General features: G+C 48.8%; 1 protein-coding gene across 2 annotated transcripts in view; it reads left to right on the forward strand.

The window, feature by feature from the left end:
• Window positions 1-2,384: 2,384 nt before the first annotated feature.
• The window catches only part of TRPV5 (transient receptor potential cation channel subfamily V member 5), a 29,288-nt gene continuing 5,702 nt past the window's right edge, over window positions 2,385-25,970 (forward strand). Inside the window, exons 1-14 of one of the 2 annotated variants that reach the window (XM_010999262.3) lie at window positions 2,385-2,775; window positions 3,255-3,367; window positions 3,762-3,904; window positions 6,193-6,290; window positions 6,419-6,541; window positions 7,016-7,153; window positions 7,436-7,534; window positions 7,677-7,852; window positions 8,253-8,399; window positions 10,848-11,060; window positions 23,786-23,872; window positions 23,969-24,045; window positions 24,302-24,467; window positions 24,665-24,731. In XM_010999262.3, the coding sequence (XP_010997564.1) occupies window positions 3,780-3,904; window positions 6,193-6,290; window positions 6,419-6,541; window positions 7,016-7,153; window positions 7,436-7,534; window positions 7,677-7,852; window positions 8,253-8,399; window positions 10,848-11,060; window positions 23,786-23,872; window positions 23,969-24,045; window positions 24,302-24,467; window positions 24,665-24,731 (1,516 nt within the window). In that variant the 5' untranslated portion in view covers window positions 2,385-2,775; window positions 3,255-3,367; window positions 3,762-3,779. Of the gene's footprint in view, window positions 2,776-3,254; window positions 3,368-3,623; window positions 3,905-6,192; window positions 6,291-6,418; window positions 6,542-7,015; window positions 7,154-7,435; window positions 7,535-7,676; window positions 7,853-8,252; window positions 8,400-10,847; window positions 11,061-23,785; window positions 23,873-23,968; window positions 24,046-24,301; window positions 24,468-24,664; window positions 24,732-25,970 lie in introns of those variants that run through there. The other variant, XM_064487279.1, reaches the window with a different exon arrangement.

Below are 25,970 nucleotides of genomic sequence, written 5' to 3' on the forward strand. Positions count from 1 at the left end.
CCCACTATAGGTTGCACAGAGAATAGGGGGCAGAGCAGGACTCTTGACTGACTCTTTAGATTCTAAATATCACACCTGCCAACACTCTTCTGTGCGGCCTTTCTTGAAGGAAAGCCGCTTGTGTAGGCTGAGGCCCAGACGGGAGGTCAAAAAGAGGACTGTCACATCCTGGGCTGTGCATGAAACTCGGGTCCATCAAAAATGAGGGAGGGGGAGGCATAGGTGGAGGAGGGGGAAGGTCCCTGCTCTGTGTGTGAGAGACAGAGAGCAGAGTGCGCTGGGCCTAAGTGGAAACTGCTGTCTCTTCTCATCCTCCCCCAGACTTCCCCCTCTCCCAGCCTTTGCCCTCTCGTACTGACAGACTGAACACCCTCATTTCACAGCCTCTTGTTCTCTCAGATGCAGAGGAACGGTTGTTAGAGTCTCAGTCTCTAAAGGGTGGGAGGATTAGAGTCTTCAGACAAAAACCAGCATGGCAGAGGCAAGGATCCCAAATAACAAATCTCAAGAAACTGCCTTCATGTCCCAATACCTGCCCTGCCCATGACCCTGGTGAGTGCAGACCTGTTGGCGGTAATGGACTGGCCAATCAGCATCTGCTTCCTGGAGCTGAGATGGTCGGGGTTGGGGTGGGAGGGGGGTGGGCAGGGGGTGTGGCATTGGGGAGACAGAATGAAGGCTTGCCCCAGAAAACCAGAGACAGATACAGGCCATGAGCCACAGGAGGGGCGCTGGAACAGATGGGAGGGGATCTTAGACCCACTGGAACCATCACCACCATCTCACACCACTCCTGGTGTCCATGCTTTCCACACCTGAATGAACCGCCGAATGCAGGGGCGAGGACATGTGCAGAAATGTGGCCCCCCTTCTGAAGAGGGGAGCTCGGAAATGAAGGGGCATGTGGGACTTCCCTCCCATGGACGCTGCTGACGCTAGCATCCAGGAGGGTCTCTCCTGGACAGCCGACGCTGCCTCCAGTCTTCTTTCTGATGATCCAAGCCAGGTGACAGGGTGACTGGGGAGTGGTACAGGAGGTCACATGATGATGGGAGAGGCAAGAGTCAGGTAAGGGAGTGACCCTGTTCACCCCTCCCTTATACTCACTGACCTGCAGGATCAGGAAATGATGCTTGAATGGAAAAAAATTACTAACCTCCCCCTGGCTACTTTGGGGAGGAGCCTCTGGGTTCCCAGCAAAATGAGAAGCCATCTCCCGCTCTGTGAGTACTGGTGGGGAGGGCAGCTGGGGGTGGGGGCTGTCTTACAGGGGCGGTAGAAAGACCGCGGTGGCCCTGACCACCACTCCTCCATTTCCTCACCACCCACCTGCCTGACGCCCTGTGCTGAGGAGATAAATCCTCCTTGGAAACCAGGAACCCCTTTACTTTTTTTTCTTATTGAAAAAGTACAAAGGGAAAAAGTATGAAGAACAAAAAGGCTAGTACTCTCACCATCCGATGACAGTCAGTATTAATGTTTTAAAGCATTGTATTCAAATTCTTTCCCTAGGCTGTGGGCAGGTGGGGTGGGAGTGTAAGACCTAAAAATTGAATTTCAGGTTTATGGGTGTTCCTATTATTTATTCCATCAGAATAAGAGGTCTGGATGCTTTGGCACCAAGGGGCTCTGGGACACGACCGTGAGGTGAGGGGCCCCAGACCAGTGCTTAAGGACTCGCACTAGACCCAGAGGCATCACCGGGCTGGGGAGCTGCTACCCAGAGGGGAGAGAGTTTGTAGGTGTCCTTGCCCACAGAAAGCTGAGGGAGGACGGAAATGGATCAGAGGAGAGAAGAGAAAATAGGGAGGCGATGCAGGCTCTGACAAAGGGGATGGAGGGATGGGGAAGGAAGCCAGAGGACAGAAGAGGAGAGAACTCCTTAAAGATTAGGAAGCCATTTCTGAATCTCCAGCCTTCCAGGTGGGACAGGTGGGACAGCTCCGTCCCCTTCAGGCACCTTATTCCTGTCCCTCCCATTGGAGGGGACAGTGCAGGCAAAGGAGCACAAGTGGGAGGGGGAGACCAGAGGTGAACTTGGGGAAGGGGGGGGGGTGCCTTTCTTCCCCCGGGACCCGAGGACCGAAGACTGTGCCCTTGATGGCCAGCCCCGTGCACCTGCTCTGTGCGGCTCTGACCGGGCCCTCCCGCCCCTCCTCTCTCCAGGACTGGCTTTATGGGTTGAGTGTTTCCTGGGCAGGTGCTCCTTTCCTCGCCGGCCCCTGCTTATCAGCTCATCTACACCCCCCACCTCACCCTTATCGCTCCTTCCATCTCCTTAGACTGGAAGTCCCAAGGCTTCGGAGGTCATTACAGCCCCACACTGCCCCAACCCCCAGCAAAGCAGAAAAATGTCCCACAAGGTGACCCTTCCCCCTGGCCAGCCAGCATCTCCCCCCTCCCTGGGTGAGAGCATGTTTCCTCCTGGTCTCAGGCACCTCCTCTTCCTTTCCTTATTTATGTTCCTTTCAGTTTTTGTCCTTCTCTAAAGGTTATTTTGTCCATCCTTCAATCTCTAGAGGAGCCCTCTCTTTCTTACAGCAAAAGAAGACAGGGGTCCCTGCTCCTGAAGACCCCCAAGGGGGAGGGTCCCCAGCCTATCTCCACCCAAGCCTCTCCTCTTTCTAGGTAGAAGGTTCCCCAGAAGCAGCGAGGTCTGACGGCTGATTTGGACCAGCTCCAGTTTTGCCACCAGCTGTGGGTAATCACACCTACTTCTCCGTGCTCTGTCTTCTCACTCAGGAAATACAAAGAGAACCTTCAGCTGGCTCCCAGGTACCTCACTGATGTATTGAGTGACTCCAATTTGATAATATGGATATACCTCTTTGAAAACAATCAGGAAGAGAAATAGAAACTAATACCATAAAATAATTTAACACTGTCTTATCTTCTTTACTCAAACTCCTCCTGTTGACTCATTCCTGGAGAGAGTCCCGCGATTTCTTCCACCTTCGCCCAGTTCCTGCTGTTCAGTCTCTGTGGACGCACAGGGCTCTCTGGGGTCTCCCCCGACTGGCAGGGAGGGGCTGGAAGGGAAGCGAAATCACTGGGCTTCTCCCAGAGGAGGGGCAGCCAGGAAACCTCCTTTGAGGCAGGGCTGCGGGATAGAGGGCAGGGACGGCCACAGCTCAGAGGAGCAGTCCTGGGGTCTTTTGAGCCCTTCGGTCGAAGGAGAGTCAACAGTCATTGAGCTGTTACGATTGTGCTTCACTGACACTTTCGTGAGAGTGGGTAATACTTTGATCTTGCAGATGCACTGAAAGCTCACCTAACTGATCTGCAAGGACTCAGAGCCAGGATTCAAACTCGGACCTGCTGATTGCTGAGCTGGAGGGCTTGGCTTCCGCACTCTCCTGCATCCCAGGTAATCCCTCACTGTGCTGGTGGGACCCACCTTGCAGGCGCTGTTGCAGCTCCCCGTCCAGATTCCTCTGCCCCACCCCTCTGCTCTCCTGGTCTCAGCCGCCCTAGCCTATCAACAGGAGCAGGCTCCCTCCTCCCTCCCCTCCAGGCTCTGTGCCCCCAAGGACTCTCTCTAGAAAGAGCTCCTCCCCCTCCAGGTAAAGCCTCTCTCCTGGCAGGGTCCCAGTCCCCTCAGTGCACGTGCACACATACCCACACCCCACAGCCGCAGACTGCACACACGTCATACTGGAGATACATCCTCTTTCAGTCCCAGCCCCAGCCGACCACCCTTCAGGGGCCTCTGGGTCCTAGACCTGCTCCCTTTAACCACATCCCTGGAACTTAATTGTCAGAGCCTGAAAGGAGAAGGCATGGGGGCTTCTCCACCCAAGGCAAGAGGACTCTGGATCCAACTCCAGAAACTTCTGACCTCGCTGGTGGGACAGCAAGACCGGGATCAGGGTCTGGACGAGGCCTACATGCTGCAGCAGAAGAGGTAGGCTGCCCCTCCCTTCACCCCCCCCCCCGAGCCTGGAACCCTCCAGCCCACTTGGGTCCTTCTCCCCACGAGAGCAGCCCAGAGCTCCGTGCCAGGCACTGGGATGCCAGTCCCCCACCCCCTTACCAAAGCCCAGCGACCTCTGTCAGTGGCGGTGGGGGGTGTGGCCTTGGGCCATGGGAAGGTGGGGGCAGAGTGCTGCCTGGGCTCTAACCTAGTGAAAGGGGAGGAGGTTCGGGGGCTCCAGAGGGACCAGACAGAAGAGGCCAGGGTGCGTGGCAGGGGAGGAGTGGAGACAGGCAGGTGCAGGCTTGGGGAACAGGTTGCTGGGGAAGGGCTGAGAGCCTGTGAGTTTTAGGAGACTCGTTGGTTGAAGGAGGAAAAGTGAGGAATTGCTGTGAATGAGAATGCAAGTTGATGGCGTGGGGACAGGGGAGAACTCTGTTCTGTATAATGCCTGGAGCTGACCAGCTGACCAGGGAAACCCAGGCGACGTCAGGGAGTCCCACTAGGGACCCACGTAGACCATCTATCTTTTATGAGTCTCCTGTGTTCAGGGCTGTGCTAGGTCCTACGGGTACAGAGATGAGGCCCGTGTCTGTTCCTGGGACAGTCTGGGGGCACAGGTATCCCTGGAAGGGGAGAGCATCTTACGGCCAGCCCTGAGGTCCAGAGCCTGGAAGACCAGCAGCTAGCCGTCCTGAAGGCAGGCCTCTGCCTCAGTGTTTGGGAGACTTGTCTCCCATCAGAGAGCTGCCACCAGCAGATCTGGGGGCCAGACAGGGCTGGAGTCAGGAGCACATGGCCTCTCCAGTGGCATAACTCCTTCAGAAGAGCCCAGCATGTGGCTGAATGCTCTGTATCATCATCTTAAAATTCTTAATTTTTGGACCAGGGGTCCGGCAGTTTTACTTTGCTGTGGGCCTTGCACATTGTGCAGCGGGCCCTGGGTGCTGTCTGAGGCCTCATTTGGGAAAGGCGCTCTGCTTGTTCACCACCTCCCATCCCAGGCCCTGCTAAGGAAACTTTAGTTCCCTTCCCTCCCTCCCTCCGGACTTTCAAGTGGAACTAGGGCCATCTCGGGAGAGTGCTGGGTTTCGGAACTCCCTCTGCAGAGGGCAGGGGGCCAGGGTCCTGAGAGCCGAGGCTGTGTGCAGAACCCTCGGTCCAGGAGAGAGCTCTGGAATCCCAGCCCTGGTTGCTCTGGGCTGAGTGCCCTCACATGGATGGTCTAGGTGAGACGGGGCGGGGGCTGGTCCTCACTCCTCAGCCCCTCGGAGAACACTTCCCTGAGGGGCAGACCTTATCTCAGCCTTGAGATAAAAAATCTTCTACTTAAAAAAAAAAACAAACTTTTTCCCATCAGCTTATGGAGCCATTGGAAGAGAGGAATCTGGGGCAAGGGACATCACGGGAGCCACTGGTCTGTCTGTTTATCTGCCTTTCATCTCTCTCCTCCTGACCCTCAACCTCCCAGACCCTGTGTTCACCTTCAGAGCCAACACACACTTGCCCGGCAGGAATCAGCTGGCTGCAGCTTTATCTCTTGTTTGGTTCGTGCAGGCAGGGGAGAAGCAAAGATTAACCGGCAGAGGTACCACAGGACGGGTATCTCCCCGGGGATCCTCTCCGGGCCGCACATGCTCAGAGAAGCCCAGAGCCTTGGGTCTCAGGGTAAACCACAGAAGAGACAGAGCCAGCACACCCCACCTCAAACTTGCCCTCCACCCAGCAGGAACATGTACCTCAGCAGCCCCCTGACCTGACCCCAGAGGGAGTCAGAATTCAGCAGCGCACTCATTTCCCAGGGGCTCTAACAGCTGGCCCGTTTCTCCCTCTCAGCTTCCTTCTTATCTCTCAAACTCCCCTTGGCTAAAGAGAGCCGGTTCAGCAGGCCTGGGAGCATGGGTAAAACCTGGGCAGAAATTCTCTCTCCTCCACCTGCTCCAGATCCCCAAGTTTCCGAATGTTTACTCAGCTTAGATTGACTTGGCCAGGGCCACCAGGACCACCCATTCCACTGTCCAGGCCCTCCTCCCTCGGGCATGACACCCCTCATTCGGCTGAGCCCCCAGGCCCCCTAAGTGCAAGCACAGGGGGAGCCTCAGACAAGCTCTCGCCCCAGTCCGAGCCTCAGCCAGAGTCCGGGAAACAACTCTCCAGTGTGTCACCGCACACTCTGTGTGACCAGTGTCTGTCCTAGGCAGGCACCGTCTCTGTTCCTTCCTCTCTGCTCTCAGCTTCTCACCATGCTGTCTCTACCTGACTCAAGTTCATTCTCCCAGAATCCGAGAGTCTCCTCTGCTTCGGGCAGCCAAGGAAAATGACCTGTGTGTCCTGAAGGAGCTTCTGGTGGACCAAACCTGTGACTTTCAGCAACGAGGTGGGACGATGGAGGTGGGGCAGAGCCCTGTGCCTCCACCCCCGGACACTGAGGGTTTCTGCAAAAGGGCCTTGGGGAGTGTCTGTGGGAGGTGTTTGATGCTCCTGTCTCAATCCGCTCTGCTCCAGGAGCTCTGGGGGAGACCGCGCTGCACATAGCCGCCCTCTATGACAACCTGGAGGCCGCCATGGTGCTGCTGGAGGCCGCCCCGGAGCTGGTCAAGGAGCCCACCATACGTGAGCCATTTGCAGGTGAGGAACCTTAACGATTTTTCAAGGTGGACACAGCCAGGGGAGGGTCTGATGTCATCTCTTAAGATGGGCCTCTGAGGATAGGTTGGCGAAGGAGTGATGGAGGGTTCAGGAGGGACTCTTCTGAGTTGAAAGGAAGACAGAGGTCCTGGTCTTGACTTTGAGTATCCGTGACCTCCTTGAGCCATTGATTATTTCCTTTCAACTTCTTTCATGTCCCCTGAAGGACAGAACTCTGTCTCTTTCAAAGTAGCACCGAAGTGTGACCTTTATATGCCACCTCCAATAGATAAGCGGTAGAAACAGCTAAGTGCCCTGCCTGAGGGATGAGGTGCCCTCGGTCTCAGGCCACTCTGCTGAGCCAAGGACAGAAATCCATGCAAGGGTCTGTCAGGGACCTCCTGTAAGCCGGGGGATGCTGTGTCTCCGAGACGACTGGGGACAGACCCCGTGACTGAGGGCTCTCTGATCCAGGTCAGACGGCACTGCACATAGCCATCATGAACCAGAACATGAACTTGGTGAGAGCCCTGCTTGCCCACGGGGCCAGCGTGTCTGCAAGAGCTCTAGGCTCAGCTTTCCGCCTCAGTCCCCGCAACCTCATCTACTTTGGTGAGAGCCAGGGCCAGGGCCGGGGGGCGGGGAGGCGGGCAGGAGCAGAGGGAGGGAGGGCAGGGGAGGCTCCACGCCTGGTGAAGCTGGGAGGGGTCAGCCCTCACAGGGCTGAAGGCCAGAGCCAACCCCCCAGCCCACAGCCCCTGCACCACCCCTGTCTCTGGTTCTGCTGACAAGTGTCCCCAGGCCCAGAGCTGAGATGGGGGAGGGGGCAGTCACTTGGAGAGACTGCCCATCCCAGCCTGCATGCTCATGGTGCGGGGCCCTCTGCACCCCCAGGGGAGCACCCTTTGTCCTTTGCTGCCTGCATGGGCAGCGAGGAGATCGTGAGGCTGCTCATCGAGCACGGAGCTGACATCCGGGCCCAGGACTCCCTGGGTAAGAGCCGGGCTGAGGAGGGCGGGGACGCTGGGGGTGTGAGGGGAGGGGCTCGGGCCGCCCCCAGGCCCACCCAGTGGGTCACGGGGAGCATCGGGGACTTTGGTCCCAGGGGCCATGTGACACCCGTGTCCTCCCCTAGGAAACACAGTGCTGCACATCCTTGTCCTCCAGCCCAACAAAACCTTTGCCTGCCAGATGTACAACCTGCTGCTGTCCTACGACAGGCGTGGGGACCGCCTGCAGTCCCTGGAGCTCGTGCCCAATCACCAGGGCCTCACCCCCTTCAAGCTGGCCGGAGTGGAGGGCAACACCGTGGTGAGGGGTACTCCCCCAGCCCCACCATGTCCTTCTCAGGACCCTTCTTCCCAAACTCCCCCAAAGGGTGGTGCTCCCTTATTCCTGGCTCTGTCACTAAAGTCCTCAGCCTTGGGAATTCCTGACTCCAGAGGATTCGAGAATCTTACTTTAGATTATCTGCTATGGGAACCCAAAGTTATGCTCTCTTTGCCTGTTTTCTCATTTCAGAGCTTGATAGGGTTTGTGGGAAAGAAAGATAACCAAAACATGACAAGCAGGCTCATGGAAACAGAGGCTTGTCAATTTCCAGCTGTCCATCAGTCACCAGGACTGGGCAACAGCCCCTCTTCAGCCGTGCTGTTCCCCTTGACCAGCTCCTTACACGCTGACCCTGCAGCTCATTACTGTGTCCCCTCAGATGTTCCAGCACCTGATGCAGAAGCGAAAGCACATCCAGTGGACGTGCGGGCCGCTGACCTCCACCCTCTACGACCTCACGGAGATCGACTCCTGGGGAGAGAATGTGTCCTTTCTAGAGCTCGTGGTCTCTTCCAAGAAGCGGGAGGTATGAGTACCATGGAGGAGGAGGGGCTGTCCATTGTCTGAGATCCTGGGCTCCAGACACTTCCCTGCCCTGTCAGAGATGAGGATGAGGACAGACTCCTGGGACCTTTGGGAGAAAATTGCAATCAACACCCCTTTCCTAACTCCTCTCTCTCTGTGCTTAGCGCTTGTCCCTTTTAATGTTGCATATGAGGGACTCTCCAAAGGGACGTTGCTTCCTATCATTCATTCATTCATTCATTCAGCATATTGAGCTTCTTACTGGGTCCCAAGCACTGTGCCAGGAACTGAGAATACAGAAATAAATGAAACCCAGTTCCTGTCAGTCAACTTTGTCCCTTTCCAGCCCCCGTCCTCAATACTTGTAATAGAGTACGACATAAACTGTCTCTGTGCTATGCCCAGTGGCCGCAAAACGGAGGCTGAGTTACCTTGGCTTGGCTGGACCAGAAAAGATGTCACAGACCACATGCTTGAGTGGGGGGTTCAAGGAGGCGCTGGGAATCACCGGGAAGATGAGGAAAAAGAGAGCTTTCCAGAGAGGGAGAAACATGTAGGTCAGTCAGACGCACTGGATCGAGTGATATGAGGGAAGGGAAAATTTGTTGAAGACCGATGGAGAGGGAGAACACTTCCTGATTCCTGGAACCCCCAAGATCACAGCAAAACGTAGTTCCCCTTGCTTCTCTGCCACCTGTCAATCTCCCAGGACTCCTCCTGGAGCTGTCAAACCCAGATGATTGCTGGTACTAATGAAAAGAGGACAGGGCAAGAGTGGCCAGTTTACAGATGAACTTCCTCAGAGAGTGTCCCTGGAAACAGACATGCGCTGAGCAGGATTTCTCAGGAATTGGAACCCCAGCCCCTCTGGTGGATGGTGGCACCCTCAAATCCGTGGTGTCTGATTTCAGCTGGCTCTCACATTTCTCTTCCAGGTTTTATTTTTGTCTTGGTCTGCTACTTTTCTATTCCCTCAGAATTCCTTTCTAGCCTCTTTTATATCCCTCACTGCCTTTGCCTTGAGCTCCATCAGGAGAACCAGATTCCTATGATGAAACAGAGGCCCTCTGGCTGGAGCACCTCCAACTTCTTGTTTTGTCCTCCTGCCAAGCAGAGCTGGAAACTGCCCAGTCTCTCTTCTTCCCTGTAAATTCAATGAAAAAGATATTCTCTGTGCTGGTGGTTGATCCCTCCAGCTATGCTCTGACTCTGCCTTTTCCTGCTTTCTCAGATACCTCGTGCTATTCATCCTCCTCCTCGAGTATCTTTCCCTCTCTGTCTACTTACATCCGAGCACTAACCCATGTGCCTTGGATTACGGTCACATCCCACGCCCTGTGTCCTCTGTTGTGCCTCTCTACAATGCATTTATTTATTTATTAGAATGATTGAAATATTTTAAACTTTATTACTTTAAAGTACATTCATAGTACCAACCAAAATGTCAGTGTAAATTTAGGTAATGGAAAACGATTTTAAAATAGATCTACATCAATTAATAATATGCTACCAACACAAAAGTCCTTTTCCATAGGAGACTTAGTAGTTCGAAACACAAATTGAAAGCATATTACAATAATTTTTAATTCAAAGTGTGTATTTTTAGTTAGACAGATTTGGGTTTGGATCAATTGCCACTCTTAGCCAACTGATTATTGAAAAATCAATCAACCTCTCTGGCCAATGGTTTCATTATGAAAAATTTGTATAGTATTATTTACTCCATAAACATATGAACATTAATAGAGATAGCTTCTTAACCAGATCACAATTCCTGACACACAATAAGCACATAAAGATGATAGTTTTATTTTACCACCATTTCATTCTCCTTGGATTCAGAATGCTCAGATTTGATGCCTTGGTGCCCTTTCTTTTATTATTATTATTATTTTTTTTTTTTTGCAACACTTTTACAGCAAATCTGACTAGTTCCTTGCTTAACACCACCACCACCCCGCCCACCCCACCAATTGCATCCCATTGCTTTCAGAAAACAAAGTCAACCTTGGCATTCAGAAGGTACCATGATCTGACCCTTAGCTACTTCATCCATTATAACCCATGCCCATCACTCCCAACAGATTCTGCCATGTCCCCAACCACATCTCTCCTGCTAGTGTCTTCTCACACCTTCCTACCTTGGTACCTGCTGCTACTTCATGGAATAATCTTCCTTCACTCTGCCTTCACTGAACCATCTGCTGCTCATCCTTCAGAGCCTCCATGGGGCTGTGGGTCCTTGTGTTGATTTCTGTAATAGCTTATCTGCGGCACTAGCACGAAGCCTAGCACATAGGGGAGGTTTACTAGTTGTCTGCAAAAGAAATGACAGACTCACTGAATGGATGGTAGTGCTGATGACGGCCCTGCCTGTCTGGGACCCAGTGGGGCATCCGGCACCCTCACTACGTTGGTCACCTCAAGCTACACTCTTCTTCCACGGCAGGCTCGCCAGATCCTGGAACAGACCCCTGTGAAGCAGCTGGTGAGCTTCAAGTGGAAGAAATATGGGCGGCCGTATTTCTACATCCTGGGTACCTTGTACGTGCTCTACATGATCTGCTTCACCATGTGCTGCATCCACCGTCCCCTCAAGTCCCGCTGTAGCAACCGCACAAATTCCCGAGACATCACCATCCTCCAACAGAAACTGCTCCAGGTGACTCTTCCCAGAAGGGGATGAAAGGGGAGGAGAGCTTGGGGTGATCGTGCTGGAAACCAGAGCAAAACTGCACGGGATGGGTACCGCTCACTGGGCTCCAGCAGGGGCCCACTCCTGATTACCCAGACAGAAATCAGGCATGAGATAGGGGGACCAGAGATGGGGCTTAAGGAGTAAAAGTGGACTTGTCTCAGGAGTGATGGCTTTCCCATTAACTTTGAAAGAATGCTTGGTATTAAAAATGCCATACATTTGTAAAATTTCTTGTCATTTACAAAGAGGACAAGGCCTTTGTGGTGTGACCTTCCGCGGAAACCCTGTTGTTCTAAAGAAAGGAAAGTCATGCTCCAGCTTCATTTCTGAGTCTGTTTCTGGTCTATGAGGGTAACACGGACATCCTTCTGGCCTGCGTTCTCTTCTGAGCACTGTCAGTAAGACCGCGTTGGCGATGATGTCAGCCGTCTGACTACCTGTCAGATGCCCTGCGAAAGGATGCCTGGATTAGGTAGCAGGTGGAAGTAAATATCTCTGAGGTCCCTTTTACTCTTGTGGGCCTGTCATTCTGTGGGGTCCTTCAGAGGCCTGAGATGAGGATGGCTGAGTAGATGTAAGAGTCTGCTGTTGGAGAGAGCAAACTCTCCTTGGTATAAGAGAACGAGCAGGTGCTTGTGAGTCCAGAGCACATCCATTCAACACTAGGTTCATTTAATGTTCACAGGTAACCAAAGTTACTGTCCTAGGGACCTGAAAACAGCCAAGAAGGGGTGCAGGCATGCGGGTAGAAAGCAAAAGATAGAGGAAGAAGAATTTTGCCAAGAGCTCAGTGACTGGAGATTTATGCCCAGTGCAGGATGGGCCAGCCACAGGTATAGCTCCACTTGGACCAGGAAGAGGGGTTGTTTGGGTCAGAAAGAGAACAGAAACTGCCTGCCTAGTCAAGGAGCAAAGAGTGAGAGTCAAGTTAGACCACAGACAGTGGATGCTCAGAGAAAGAACAGGGCGCAGAGCCTCACTGAATCCGAAAGTCGAGTTGTCTCAGTATATATAGAGTTTCAGTATATATAGAGCTTCTCGAGTTGTCTCAGTATATATAGAGTGTCCTTGAGTATCCAGAGCACCTGTCTCGCACAAAGCAGGGTTGCTGCCTGAGGAAGACAAGCCTGAGAGTGTGACAGGGCTGTCTCAGAGGCAGCAAAGCTGCGCTTGGGGGCAGTTGTGCTCCACGCATCTCAGACTGGGCATGATGGTTGTCCCTGGTGTAAGGACCACACGACAGGACATATGGACATTTAGGAGATGCCTGAGTGAGACGGGTGAGTGACTCGGCATGCAGGAAATGGGTAAACCTGAACGAGTTGGGGGTGGCTGGACTTTTCCCAATGATCCTGACCCTGTGTCCCAGATGCATTCTTTTCCAACTTTGCTTTGTTTCAAACTTACTTGAGGGATTTTCTGGATCTAGAATGTAGATAGCCTTCTGGCCTAGGGGTTGAGTGATGCTGAACAAATGATTACCTCCCTATGTGTGTCTTTCTCTTTGGGGCCAGACTAATTACGTACAGATCTGTTCCTTTGACCCCTGTAATCTTTATTATTATTAGGAGACCCCTCCCCTTGCCTGAGGACTGGATGGAGCATAATTATAGCTGAGTGCACTGTCGATGCTTCTGTTTTCTCTACTGTTCCTTTCTTTTCCCCTTTGGCATTTTGACCCTTTTGCCTTCTACTTTGGTTAAAGCCACTCTGGCCTAAATAGAAAATTCTTGATTTTCAAGTGTTCTTTTCTTGGTGAGGAAAGGGGCTTAAGAATGCTGCTGTAAGGGATTGGAAGAGTGAAGAACATCAGTAAAAACATTTAGTGAAGGTCCGTGGTTTTTGGCATTACCCCTTGAGCCGTGGTCCTGAGTTTATGGAATACCTACGTTCCTCTTATTCAGTAGAATGTCAGTTGGGATTAGATCCAGGGCTCCCAACCTTATCACCAGGATTTGAAAGATTCTCCTTTCGTGGTGCACTACATTGGTTCAATAATAGGAAATTATTTTTTTTTCCTACTTCTTTGTTACTTAAAAGTCTTAGAAAAATGAAAATGCACCAGTACAGGGTCTTGACTTGATTAATGCAATTATTACCATCTTCGTTAGCCCACAGAGATTTTCTTAGACAAATGAATGCTTTTATATCCAATTATGTTTCTTGTATATATATTTTTATTGAAATATAGTCAGTTTACAATGTTGTGTCAATTTCTGATGTACAGCACAATGCTTCAGTCATACATGAACATATGTATATTCGTTTTCATATTCTTTTTCACTGTAAGTTACTACAAGATATTGAATATAGTTCCCTGTGCTATACAGTATAAACTTGTTGTTTACCTATTTTATATATATTATTATCTGCAAATCTCAAACTCCCAATTTAACCCTTCCCTCCCCTTTTCCCCCCGGTAACCATAAGTTAGTTTTATATATCTGTGAGTCTGTTTCTGTTTTGTAAGTAAGTTCATTTGTGTCTTTTTTTATACTCCACATAGAAGTGATATCATATGGTATTTTTCTTTCTGTTTCTGGCTTACTTCACTTAGAATGAGGATCTCCAGGTCCATCCACATTGCTGCAAATGGCATTATTTTATTCTTTTCTATGGCTGAGTAGTATTCCATTGTATAAATATACCACAACTTCTTTATCCAGTCATCTGTCGATGGACATTTAGGTTATTTCCATGCCTTGGCTATTGTAAATAGTGTTGCTATGAACATTGGGATGCATGTATCTTTTTGAATGAGAGTTTCCTCCAGATTATATCCAATTATATTAATAAATCTGGACACACACAGGCTGCTTAGTCATTGTAGGAGTTCCCCTGTGAATGTCATTGGATCTAGAAAAGTTGCTGAGCTCCATGAGAGCAGCTCAGAACACCATCTCAAGACAGCCAAGCTGAGAGAAAGTGCTCCTTTGTTTCTGTGAGGTGGCATGAACTGTGCGGCAGCAGACACGTGAGGGTGGAGTTTGTTGATCTCTGTGAGGGTTTGGAGATATCTCAGTGTGCATCTCCACTCTAAGGTGCTTCATTGTTCAGCCCTAAAAGTTATGCTTTTCCAGGGTTTCCCCACAACTCTATTAATTAATTAATTTTCTGTCTCCATTCAAGGTCTGCTTGGTTTAGGCAGAACAGCGTGCACTGTAGTCCTGGGCTCTCAGGTTGCTGGGTGAGCAGAAAGTTCAAAGTCTGGGATTAGGCAGCTTAGATGTTAATTCTAACTCTGAAACCAAACAGCTGGTTGACCTTGGGCTGATCCTATCTCATGCTGGATCAGTAGTTTTAAACCAAGACTACACATTAGAAACATGGGAAGCTGGTAAAAAGACCTGTTCCTAAGCTGATCCGCATCTAACAAATCAGATTATCTGAAGCAGAGGCCCTGGCAATGGTATTTCTAAGAAATTCTTTGAGTAACTCTGATACTCACCTTGGGCTGAGAGCTACCGGCTTCCACCTTTGAGATCTACTCAGCTCCAGCTTTCCTGTCTGCAGTCTGTCACCCTCATCGCTTAGGTCCCCGATGTGCTATTTGGCAAGAGAGCATTGATCTCCCATCATCAGATTTCCTTTTTGTGGCTTGAAGATTTCCTTGATCTCTCCACTGCCCCTTTCTCCAAATTGCTTCACATTCATTTAACTAGTGATCACCAAGAGCCTAGTGGGGCCTGAGCATTGTGGTAGATGTTGGAAATTCTACATGGTCTGAGCAGAACACAAGTAATTGCTGCCCTTTTGGCACTTACAGGTGGGTTTACATGAAGTAAGTGAATAGATATTTCATTACAACCTGTGCTAGTTACAATTCACATTTTTTTTTCCTTATAATAAGAAAAAGGACAGGGTGCTGAGAGAGCTTATAACAAGGACCTGTAGACTCTAGGAGGCCAGAGAAGGCTTCTCTGAGAAAGGGAACTGAGCTAAGATCTGGGTACAAATTCAAGGTGAAAAGTGAGTTCTAAGCAGAGAGGGTGCGTACACAAAGGCCCTGAGGCAGGGAGACTCTTACCAATATCTAGGAACTGAAAGAAGACGCTAGACTGTAGGGAGCTGGGGCAGCAGCCTCCAGATGAGGCTGCCTAGGCAGATCCTTCCCGGATCATACAGGACCTTGCAGGCCAGATGGAGGATGTTACTCCTTATCCCAAAGGTCATGGGAAGCCCAGAGGGTTTTAAACAGGGGAGACACTTGATAAGACTTTTGTTTTAGAAGGATGTCTCTGTGTGGGGGGTGGAGAACAGGTTTGAGGGGGCCAGGGAGGATGTGGGGAGACCAGTTAAGAGGATATTACATTTTAACAAGCAAGGATAATGGTGGATTGGCCTACGGCTGTGATGGGGAGATTGGGAGAAGGGCTTAGCATCAGGATTCTTACTGAAGGTAAAATCATCACTACTGCTCAGTGACTTGGATACAGACAGGTAGGGGATGTGGCAGGAATGACTCACAGGTTTCCTTTATTTTATTTTATTTTATCTTTATTAGCCCTTTATTTTTAATTGAAATATAGTTGATTTATAGTCGATGCTGTGTTAATTTCTGGTGTACAGCATAGTGATTCACTTATGCATATATATATTCCTTTTCATATTCCTTTTCATTATTAGCCATTACACGGTATTGAATATAGTTCCCTGTGCTGTACAGTAGGACCTTGTTGTTTATCTATTTTATATATAATAGTGTCTGCAAATCCTGAACTGCCAATGGATCCCTTCCCACCCCCTTTCCCCTCTAGTAACCATAAGTTTGTTTTCTACGTCTGTGAGTCTGTTTCTGTTTTGTAAATACATTGATTTGTGTTTTGTTTTTTTTTTTAGATTCCACATATAAGTGATATCGTATGTTATTTTTCTTTCTATTTCTGGCTTACATCACTTAGTATGACATTCTCCAGGTCCATCCATGTTGCTGCCAGTGGCATTATTTTATTCTTTTTTATGGCTGAGTAGTATTCCGTTTTGTGTGTGTGTGTGTGTGTGTGTGTGTGTGTGTGTGTGTATGTGTGTGTGTGTGTGTACACATACATACCACAACATCTTTATCCAGTCACCTGTCAGTGGACATTTAGGTTGTTTCCATGTCTTGGCTATTGTAAGTAGTGCTGCTGTGAACATTGGGGTGCATGTGTTTTTTCGAATTAGAGTTTCCTCTGGATATATGGCCAGAATGACTCACAAGTTTCCATTTATTTTAAATCATCCTCTACCTGTCACGATTGATAGGATTGCTTTTTCTACACATCATGATTCCTCATAAGCTCTCAACAGCCCAGAGCACCACAGTTATTTGAAACTCAACTGCTCTCCAACTCTACACTACTTTACTCAGGGGTCCTAATTAACTCACTTTGGAACAAGCACAGCAAATTAAAGACAGGAAAGATGAGGAGAAGCAGGGAGCCTAGCAGGTAAAAATAAAATCTATGGAGTGCTGGCTTTGTGCACTTTGCCTGCATTTCCCAGTGCTTCTGAGATCTTGTTAAAATGCAGATTCTGACAATGAGGCTGGTGTGGGCCCTGGGATTCTGCATTTCTGACTCGTTGCTGGGTGATGCTGTGATTCTGTGGACCAGTTTGATGACAAAACATTATCCCATGTAATCCTCACAGAAATCCTAATAAGTAAATTAAATTATTATTACCATTTTAAAGACGGTGACTCTAGATAAACAACAGGGTCCTACTGTGTAGCACAGGGAACTATATTCAATACCTTATAATAGCAAATAATGAAAAAGAATATGGAAAGGAATATATTTTTATGTATAACTGAGTCATTATGCTGTACACCAGAAATTAGCACAGCATTGTGAATTGACTAGACTTCAATTAAAAAAAACAAAACAGATGATGGATCTGAGGTCAAGAGAGGTTGAGCACTTTGGCAAAGACGCTGAGCCAGGAAGGGCAGCTCTGGGACTGGGGTTCTCATCTGCTGCACTTCAGAACCTTCACCTTTAATATGAAGCGAGGCCATTTCTCCCTCCAGAGTGATGTGCTGGATCTCAGTCTTCCTCCTTAGAGGACCTACTGCGTGAGAAACACATGTGTCCAGGCTTAGAGAGCTAGCCGGGGCCTGCCACACTCGGCTGCACGTGGGCTCACCTAATGTTTCCCTGCCAGGATAAGCGAGGCTGGAGTGCAGGGACGGGGAGTCAACATGGAACTGCCTCCCACCTGAGCTGAGCTGCTGTCAATTCTCTAGTTTTGATCAAAGGCCCCATTTTGGATGTGATTACATTTTGCTGTACAGGGTGAGCCATACTTCCATGGGACTGGGTAAGGACTCCTCTGTAGAGAGCAGACATTTCCCTAGTTAACATTCCCGAGAAAATACAGAGACTAGGACATAAAATAACCTTTGGAAGCTAGACTTAGTTGGAGACCAGGAGATCTTCCTCTTTTTTTGGCCCCATGGTTCCCAAGTTGGGGTACATAGCAGAAACATTTACATCTGAAAAGGAAGATGCCAGGTCTGTGCTTCAAATGAACTGAATTGGCATCCCCAGGGTTGGCCTGGGCGTGTGTGTTGTGACAAACATTCCCCGGCTGATTCTGATGGGCAGGCTGGTGGGAGCCCCTGCACGGTCTGGAGGCTGAGGATAGCTCTTTATTGTGAGCCAGCAGGTCTCTTTCTGGGAACTTAATTCCTCTGCAAGAATCCTGGGCAGGAAAAGAGGGTCTCGGACGGGGTTTGACGACTGTTTCTGGGGTCTTCCTGCTTCCTCGCGGTTGCACGTCCCCCGCCCTTCCCCACAGTGGTACCCGGGCTCTCCTGTGCGCATCCCCTCTGGGCATTTCCCCCAAGGCAGTGAGTGCAGCCAGCTGGTAGGCGGGAGCAATCTCTTTAGGCCAGTTCTCAACAAAGTAGGCATGGTCAGCCTCCGCCGGGGAGCTGCCTGTTGACAACTCCCGAAATTCTAAGCCATGTAAAGATGTAAAGAATTACAGTCATCGTTAACAGACATTTATTTTTAGAGTTGGGAGGAGTATGTTCGAATTATTAGCCAGGCCTGCTTAGGTGACTTTGAGCTAGGAATCTGGAAATCTTTGTCATCCGTTGCCCCGTTCTTGATTCCTGATTCCCCCTTTACCGCCCTCTGCAACCCTCAGACCATGCTCAGCCTGGAGCTGCCTGCTGACCCTCTCCCGCCCCATCTTCCTCTTTCCTTTCTTAGGAGAGCCGCATCTACTCTGTGCCTTGTGGGTAAAGAGTAGGGGTTAGAGGTCCCTGCTCTCGTGAAGCTCTAAGATAACTGGTGAGACGTGGACTGTGTCTGTGACCACAGTGCGCAGGGTAGGGGCTGTGCACAGACGGGCACCTCATTCCTACCGGAGAGACAACTGACTTGGCGTGGAGGGGCAGGAATGGAGACCCAGGAGGGGTGCTCTGACCTCACTCTTGAGGGTTAAGTAAAAATTGGCAGAGGAGGGCATTCCAAGAAAAGGGCACAGTTCACACAAAAGCCTGACTTAACAACTGAGGACCCTAATAATTCAGTGTAGACGGAGCTCACACAGAACACAGGGGCACGGGCAGGAGCCAACCCAGCAAGGGTTCAGTACATCGTGCTTGGTCGTCTGAGTCTTACTTTAATTCTTATCTCACGATAAGGAACTCTTTTAACTGAAAGAACACGTGTGCCACCCGCAAGGGTTCTGTACATCACGCTTGGTAAACCGAGTCTTATTTTTTATTCTTATCTCACGGTGAGTAATAGAATATATGCACATGATTTAAAAATCAAACGGCAGGTATAATAAAGAGCAAGTGTCTGGCCCGCGCCTCCTCGCCCAAGCCTTACTTCCTGGAGGCGACCAGCTTTTACTTCTTTAAACTCTTAGTCCCTTTTGTTACCTCTGCACTGCTTCAGTCTCTGTTCATGAATTAGAGTTAGACATTATCTATCGAATTGCTGTTATGATGAGGATTTGGAGAATACCCATCACTCCTATCTCTCCCTCATTTTTATTCTGAAAATACTGTGGAACTAGGAAAAGTCTTAAACAGAGGAGCCATGGGAGGATATTTGCCTTTGAGAAAGATCTTAGGAGTAGGGTGAATGAGGGGGGGATGGGGGCAGGGTAGAGTAGGTGGGAGGCGCCATGGGTGTGCATTAAGGCAGCGGTACTGTGGATTGAGGGCACGGGGAGCATTCGGGAGAGCTGGAAGGCTGAAAGAACAGGACTGTGAGATTGAGGACCTCTGTTAATTCACTTTGCTAAACATTCTCTTCATCCCCAAACCTTCTCACTGTTGATTCACTTTGCTAAACATCCCCTTCATCCCAAAAGCTTCTCATAAGAACCACAAATCTAGAAAGCTGTGGACTGGCCCCTCAATAAAGATAGGAAATCTTTTTTTTTTTTAACTCAAGAAAAAATTATTTATTTTATTTTATTGAAGTATAGTCAGTTTACAATGTTGTGTCAATTTTTGGCGTACAGCACCCGAGAGAATAAAATTCTAAACATTTCAAAGAAAAACTCATTACCACTTTGAGTTTTGGATTTAATCCTAGAGGTGCAAGAGTGGTCGATTAAGGAGGGATTCCTATTATCAGTTCAACAGACATCAAAAAGTCATTTGTTAAAATTTAATGTCCCTGTCCATTTTTAAAACACTAAAATCTTTCTCCACTTCAAAAAGAGTATCTATTCCAAACCAAGAGCCAACATTACACGTCATTGGGAAACACTGGAATTCCCCTTGCAATCAAAAGAAAAGAAAAATGTTTTAAAAGCCCACTAGCCATTGTTTTTTCAGCTTTATTGAGGTGCGGTTGACAAATGGAAATGTTAAGATATTTAAAGTGATCATCGCAGTGACTGGATACACTGTGAAAGGATTCCTCACATCTAGCTAATTAACATAGTCATCACCTCATTATTTATCTTTTTTGGTTGTTGTTGAGAAAAATTAAATTCTACTCTCTTAGCCACATTCAATTGTATAATACAGTGTAATTAACTAGAGTCACCATGTTTTACCATGAGCTCCTCAGACCTTATTCATCTCGTAGCTGAAAGTCTCTACTCTCTTAGCAATCTCTCATTTCATCCACACCCTCAGCCCCTGGCAACCACTTTTCGACTCTCTGTTTCTAGGAATTTGACTTTTTTTTTCTGATACCTTGCATGAGGGATACCATGCAGTATGTGTCTTAATGTTGAGCTTATTTCACTTAGCATAATGCCCTCAGTGTCCATCCATAAAGTCACGAATGACAGGATTTCCTTTTTTCCCACGGCTGAATAATAGTCCATTGTATAAATATATATCACATCTTCTTTATGCATTACCCACTGATGGGCACCTTATTATTATTATTCCCATGTCTTTGCTACTCTGAATAATGCTGCAGTTAACACGGGACTGCAAATATCTCTTCCAGATTCTGTTTTCATTTCCTTTGGATAAATACCTAGAATTGAAATTGCTCGTCCTTGTGGTAGTTCCATTTTTAATTTTCTGAGGAAGCTCTATTCTGTTTTCTGTAATGGCTGCAACAGTTTACGTTCCCACCAACAGTGCATGACGATGCCCTTTCCTCCACATCCTTGTCAACACTTACTTCTTGCCTTTTTGATAATAGCCATCCTAACAGGTCTGAGGCGGTATCTCATTGTGGTTTTGATTTGCATTTCCCTGATGGTTAGTGACGCTGAGTACCTTTGTTTCGGAAATGACAGGCCAGCCAAGAAACAAGCACCACTCAGAGGGTTGGAGTACTTAGATTTATTACACCTGCGGGCTCAGAGGGGCTTCTCTCTGAAGCTCTGAGCACCTCCAAGACGTGTGCATGAGGTTTTATAGGGTTAATTACAAGCTTGGGGTGTTCGGCCAATAGGCATGGAACAGCTTTAGCAGCATCGTTATTACCAAAAGTAGAGGCAGGGAGGCAGCAAAGCAACATTTCAAGGCCAGATATGTCTCTTTGAAAATCCAGCTGGCTAGCAAAAAACATGAACAGGGAATCAGCAAACTGACTCTTATTAACTTAGATTTACGAGTTAGCCCAGCAGAACTCAGATCAGTAATCCGACACTTGTTACACTTAGATTTGTGAGTTATCTTGTTAGCCCAGCCCGACTTTTCCTTCTTACCTTTCCTGTACCAGTCAGCCATTTGTAAATCTTCTTTGGAAAAATGTCTATTAAGGTCCACTGCCCATTTTTAATTGCATTTTGTTTGTTTGTTTTTGCTATTGAGTTGTATGAACTACCATTACTTTTATTGTAACTTTCACACATGTGTATTACCTTTTATTTTCCAGAGAGGGCAGTTAAAAAAAAAAGCAATCAAAAGCCCTGCAGAAGGGTCTGTGTGGTGGTCTTGGACAGCAGAAAGGAAGGGGGCTTGCGGGAGACTGTGGCACCCTGCAGCCTGCTTTATAAAAGGGGACCTTTGAGGACAGAGTGGTGGAGGCAGCTGCTTTAGGGTAATGGGATCCCAGCTGGAGCAGAGGCAAAACGCTTGGGGTCTCTGGATACCTCTGTTATTCACTGTAAACCTAAATAGGGAGACTCCTACTTATAAAGAGTCTGTTGAACAAAAAAAGGGGTGGTAGTGAGGGGCAACCCCAGAAGGAGACTGTAGTAACCAAAACCGTCCCAACATTCTCCATTAGGTGGAGTGTCACCTTTTCATCTCCCGAGGGAAGAGCTGGTGCCACTCTCCAGCTCTCCTCTAGGGGCGCTCTGATCCCCACAACTCTCCAGACTAAATTACACACAGTCCTTTTCTTCTTAGTTGAGCCAAAGAAAGGTTGGCGGCAGTTTTCCAGACAAACTCAATCAAGGTACAAAGTTTGAAAAGAAATTCAAAAATTTAGCACATATATGGCACAGATACTGTTATTTTATTTCTGTGTTTAATGTTATTTTGTTTCCACAGTTAACACACTATTTATCCCACTGCTTATTACCTGATTCTCAAAAAGAGTTGGCCTATTTGACAACGAAAGACAGGGGCTATGGGAACAGTAAGATAAAGAACAAGACCTGTGAACTGAATTTTAGGGCAGAGGAGAGGGCATTCAAAGATAGCTGCGGGAGCTGGTGATTAAACAAACAAACTCTGAGCTTCCTTGGAAGCAAGGCAAAAGGGAAATGTCCCACTATAGGCTAAAATAAAATTTGCCAGTTTCTCAAGAGAGATAAATGTCAGAGCAGTTTACAGAACATCAGTTCTTTAAACAACAATAATAAAGGAACTGGAGTCTCGTGGCAGTTTGCTAGACCACATGGTCCACTAGGCACGTAGTGGTAGATCCCATATGATCTACCTGAAACATTTCCACCGTCTGTTCGTAAGTCTGGTCCTACTTTTCCCTAAAGGCTGTGTCCTTGGCTGCTTCAGAGCTGATGCACACGCTCTGAGCGGCCACAGGACTCTCGGTGGGCGCCTTCTTTATACCATAGATCACCTTCTACTGCATCGTGTCTCTTCCTATTTGGAAAGCTATGCCTCTCACTGGACCAGCAAGGACAAGGCTGAGGTAGCCTGCAGAGGGATGCTTAGAGCTTCCAGTTCATCAGCAGAGCAGAGATGGTTAGCGTTTCTCATACCCAGTGTGGGATCACACCCTCCCCAGCTGAGATCATCCCCAGGGACTCTCAACCCCTGTCTTGGGTGCACAATTCAGAGATGTGATGGTGGAGAACAGAGTTCCCCAAAAGTGTGAAGGATACTTGAGTGTGTTAGAATTATTTGTATAATTTAAAGGAGAATTATGTCATCTATATGGAATAGGGTCCATAGTTTATGGTGTTCTCAGATGGGCACATAACTACAAAAAATTAAGGAGCCTTATTGTAGAATTTTATCGCTACATCTGGATAATGTTGCAGGCCTCTGACTGTGAAGTAAAGTGTGCAGAGGGAAGATGGTTTTTATTCCGTCTTGACCTTAGGACTATACCTACACCTGCCATTTAGGATAAGGTAGAGCTGTTCCTCAGAACTGAAATCCATATAGTGTCTCTAGCCCTTCCTTTTCTGTATTGCCAAATCATAATAAAATCACAGTGGATATCTCTGTAGCGCTCTACGGTCATACAGTATATCCAGATACATTATCTAACATTCACAATAACCCTAGGAGAGAAGGGTTATAGTCTCTGATTTACAGATGAGAAACCTCAAGCTCAGGGAGTTTCAGTGACTGATTCAAGGTTTCACTAGAGCTAGTAGGTCCTGGGTCCGTGTTGGAACCTGAATTCTGTGATATGTTTATATTCCTTCTGTTGGAAACCACAATGAGATTGGAAAAGCTGGACTTTCAGCATAGCTGAAACCAGCCCAAGCCACTAATGCCTCTTCCTGTTGGTTTAGCCTTCTTAACTTGATGCTCTGAAATGTGACCTCGGCCCCTTGCTATACACACCATAAATTACTGCTCATAACATGTATATAAAAGGTGACTTGCCAGGTGGTAACTCAAGTTATTAGCATGTGCAGCCTCCATATAGTCAGCCTTGGATTCATAGACTAATTCCTGGTCCCACGTTTAGCCACGATGGCAAATACAGTGCAGGGTGGTGGTGACGGGAAGGGGAGCTCGTCTTCATCCTGGACAGACTTTAGCTGCTTTAGGCCACTTTCTCAAAATGATTTGGCTCTCAGTCCATCAGAAAGCACTTCTTATCTTGAATTTTTCTCCACAGGAGGCCTACGTGACTCAGCAGGATAAAATCCGGCTGGTGGGGGAGCTGATGACTGTCTTTGGGGCTGTGGTCATCCTGTTACTGGAGGTGAGATGCAGCTGGGGCCCGGCCGAGGCTGCCCCCCGCCGAGGCCTCGGGCTGCACGGTGGACCACATTGCCTTTCTGTTTCCCGCCTTTCCCAGATCCCAGACATCTTCAGGGTTGGTTTCTCTCGCTATTTCGGACAGACTGTCCTCGGGGGGCCTTTCCACGTCATCACGTGAGTGTCCTTCCTTCCGGCCCCCTGCCCTCCCTTGCCAGAAGTGTTCCGGGTCTCCCAGTCACTCTCGGGGACCCTCACCTCCTGGGAGTTTTCTCCAGTGGGTTTGGATATGTGACTGATCACGCGTTTAGGTGTAAAGACTGAGCCTGAGTGTGCAGGACCCACGAGAGTCAGCACCGTGCTGGGTGGGGGGGGGGGGACCTAGAATATCTCCAGCCCTCCTCTCACTCCCCACTCCCTGCTCTCCCCCCAGCATCACCTACGCCTCCCTGGTGCTGGTGACCATGGTGATGCGGCTCACCAGCACCAGCGGGGAGGTGGTGCCCATGTCCTTCGCGCTGGTGCTGGGCTGGTGCAGTGTCATGTACTTTGCCCGAGGATTCCAGATGCTGGGCCCCTTCACCATCATGATCCAGAAGGTCAGTGCTGCTGTCTCCTTTGGCTTCAGACCTTGGACCTTCCCAGACCCAGGGAGGGAGTGGGAGCAAAGAGGAAGACGCTACTCGGAGTGGAGCTGATGGAACTATGGTGGCTTCCCGATCATCATCAGTAGTGGCTGTGAGCCAGGTGGAGAAAGGACCAGCCCTACCTTCCCTCCCCTCTCTGTTTTCCGTAGATGATTTTTGGAGATCTGCTGCGTTTCTGCTGGCTGATGGCTGTGGTTATTCTGGGATTCGCCTCAGGTAAGAGCACCGCTCTCTCCTCTACCAGATCTTGGGATCCAGTTTTCCAGAAAGTTCTCTCTCACTCTTGCTCTCAGTTCTCATTTCCCATTTGCACTCCTTTTTGCTTTTCTTTCCCCCCCCCCCCCCCCCGGTGGAAAGTGAATGGAAAAGCACGCTCACACCCATAGAAAGAGGGTCACTCAGAAGGCAGAGCCACGTGTTCTGAATTTCTGGGCCAATAACATTCATGTTGACTAACCGCCCTCCAAGATCATTAAAGGAGAGATAGAAAAAGGGCTTTGGAGGGAGAAGGACATTAAACAGGAAAGACTGGCCAGTCGCGAAAAGCGGTGTAGGCAAACAGACAGACCAGTATTTCACTTCTCTGTGTTTACACTTCAGAAGAAGAAACAGAAAACATTCAACAATACATGTAGTCCCTTTTTTCCCCTCTATGTGTGGTCAAAGTTGAAAGAAAAGGAAAGAATCTGAAAAAGAAGATACAGAAAAAGCGTTTGGGGAGTTTAAAGAATGAGAGAGGAAAATACAAAAGTCGTGAGAGAGACTTGGAGAAGAGAGGCCAGTGTGCCCAGGGCGCATGGGGAGAGGGCCAGAGAGAGGAGAGAGGGAACAGCAAGAACAGAGGAGACGGAGACAGAGCAGGGGGCAGGCCAGCAGCAGTGACGCGTGGAAGAAAGTTCTTAGGGAAAGACGAGAAGAGAAAGAGCAAAAGGTGGCAACTCTAACCCAGTCCTCCGTGTCTGCAGCTGAACATCCATAAGACAAGTGGATGTGCCTGACGATACGTGAAGACCCCCAACCCTAAAAGACCATGGCTTCTAGCACTGAGAACACCATTCCTGTCCTAGGCAGTCCCCTGTTTAACGGGGGTTCCTACGAATCAGTAGACTGAAAAAATACACCATGATCTGAACCATGATCTGAAAAGGGTAAAACTGTAGTAGGCTGCCTGTTTGGAGTGTTCCTCATGCACCCTTCCTCCCCACCCCCTCCTCCACCTGCACCTATGCATATATAAGCTGAGGGAATGGTAACAGAGTCGTTCTTTGCAGGTCTCCTAAACTCTCCTTTGTTGTTGCAGAGCAATGCTTTGTCATAGAGTCTCGTTCTGCTCTTGGGTTCACCTAATTTTACGTTTCCATTCCCCATACAGAGAGGCGTCTTTTAGAGGTTCTAATGCTGTCTTCAGTTTCCAGGATGCCCCTTGCCATGCAGTAGGCTACACATGGCACAGGG

This window comes from Camelus dromedarius, chromosome 7 (genome assembly GCF_036321535.1).
Source record: "Camelus dromedarius isolate mCamDro1 chromosome 7, mCamDro1.pat, whole genome shotgun sequence".
Classification (NCBI taxonomy): domain Eukaryota; kingdom Metazoa; phylum Chordata; class Mammalia; order Artiodactyla; family Camelidae; genus Camelus; species Camelus dromedarius.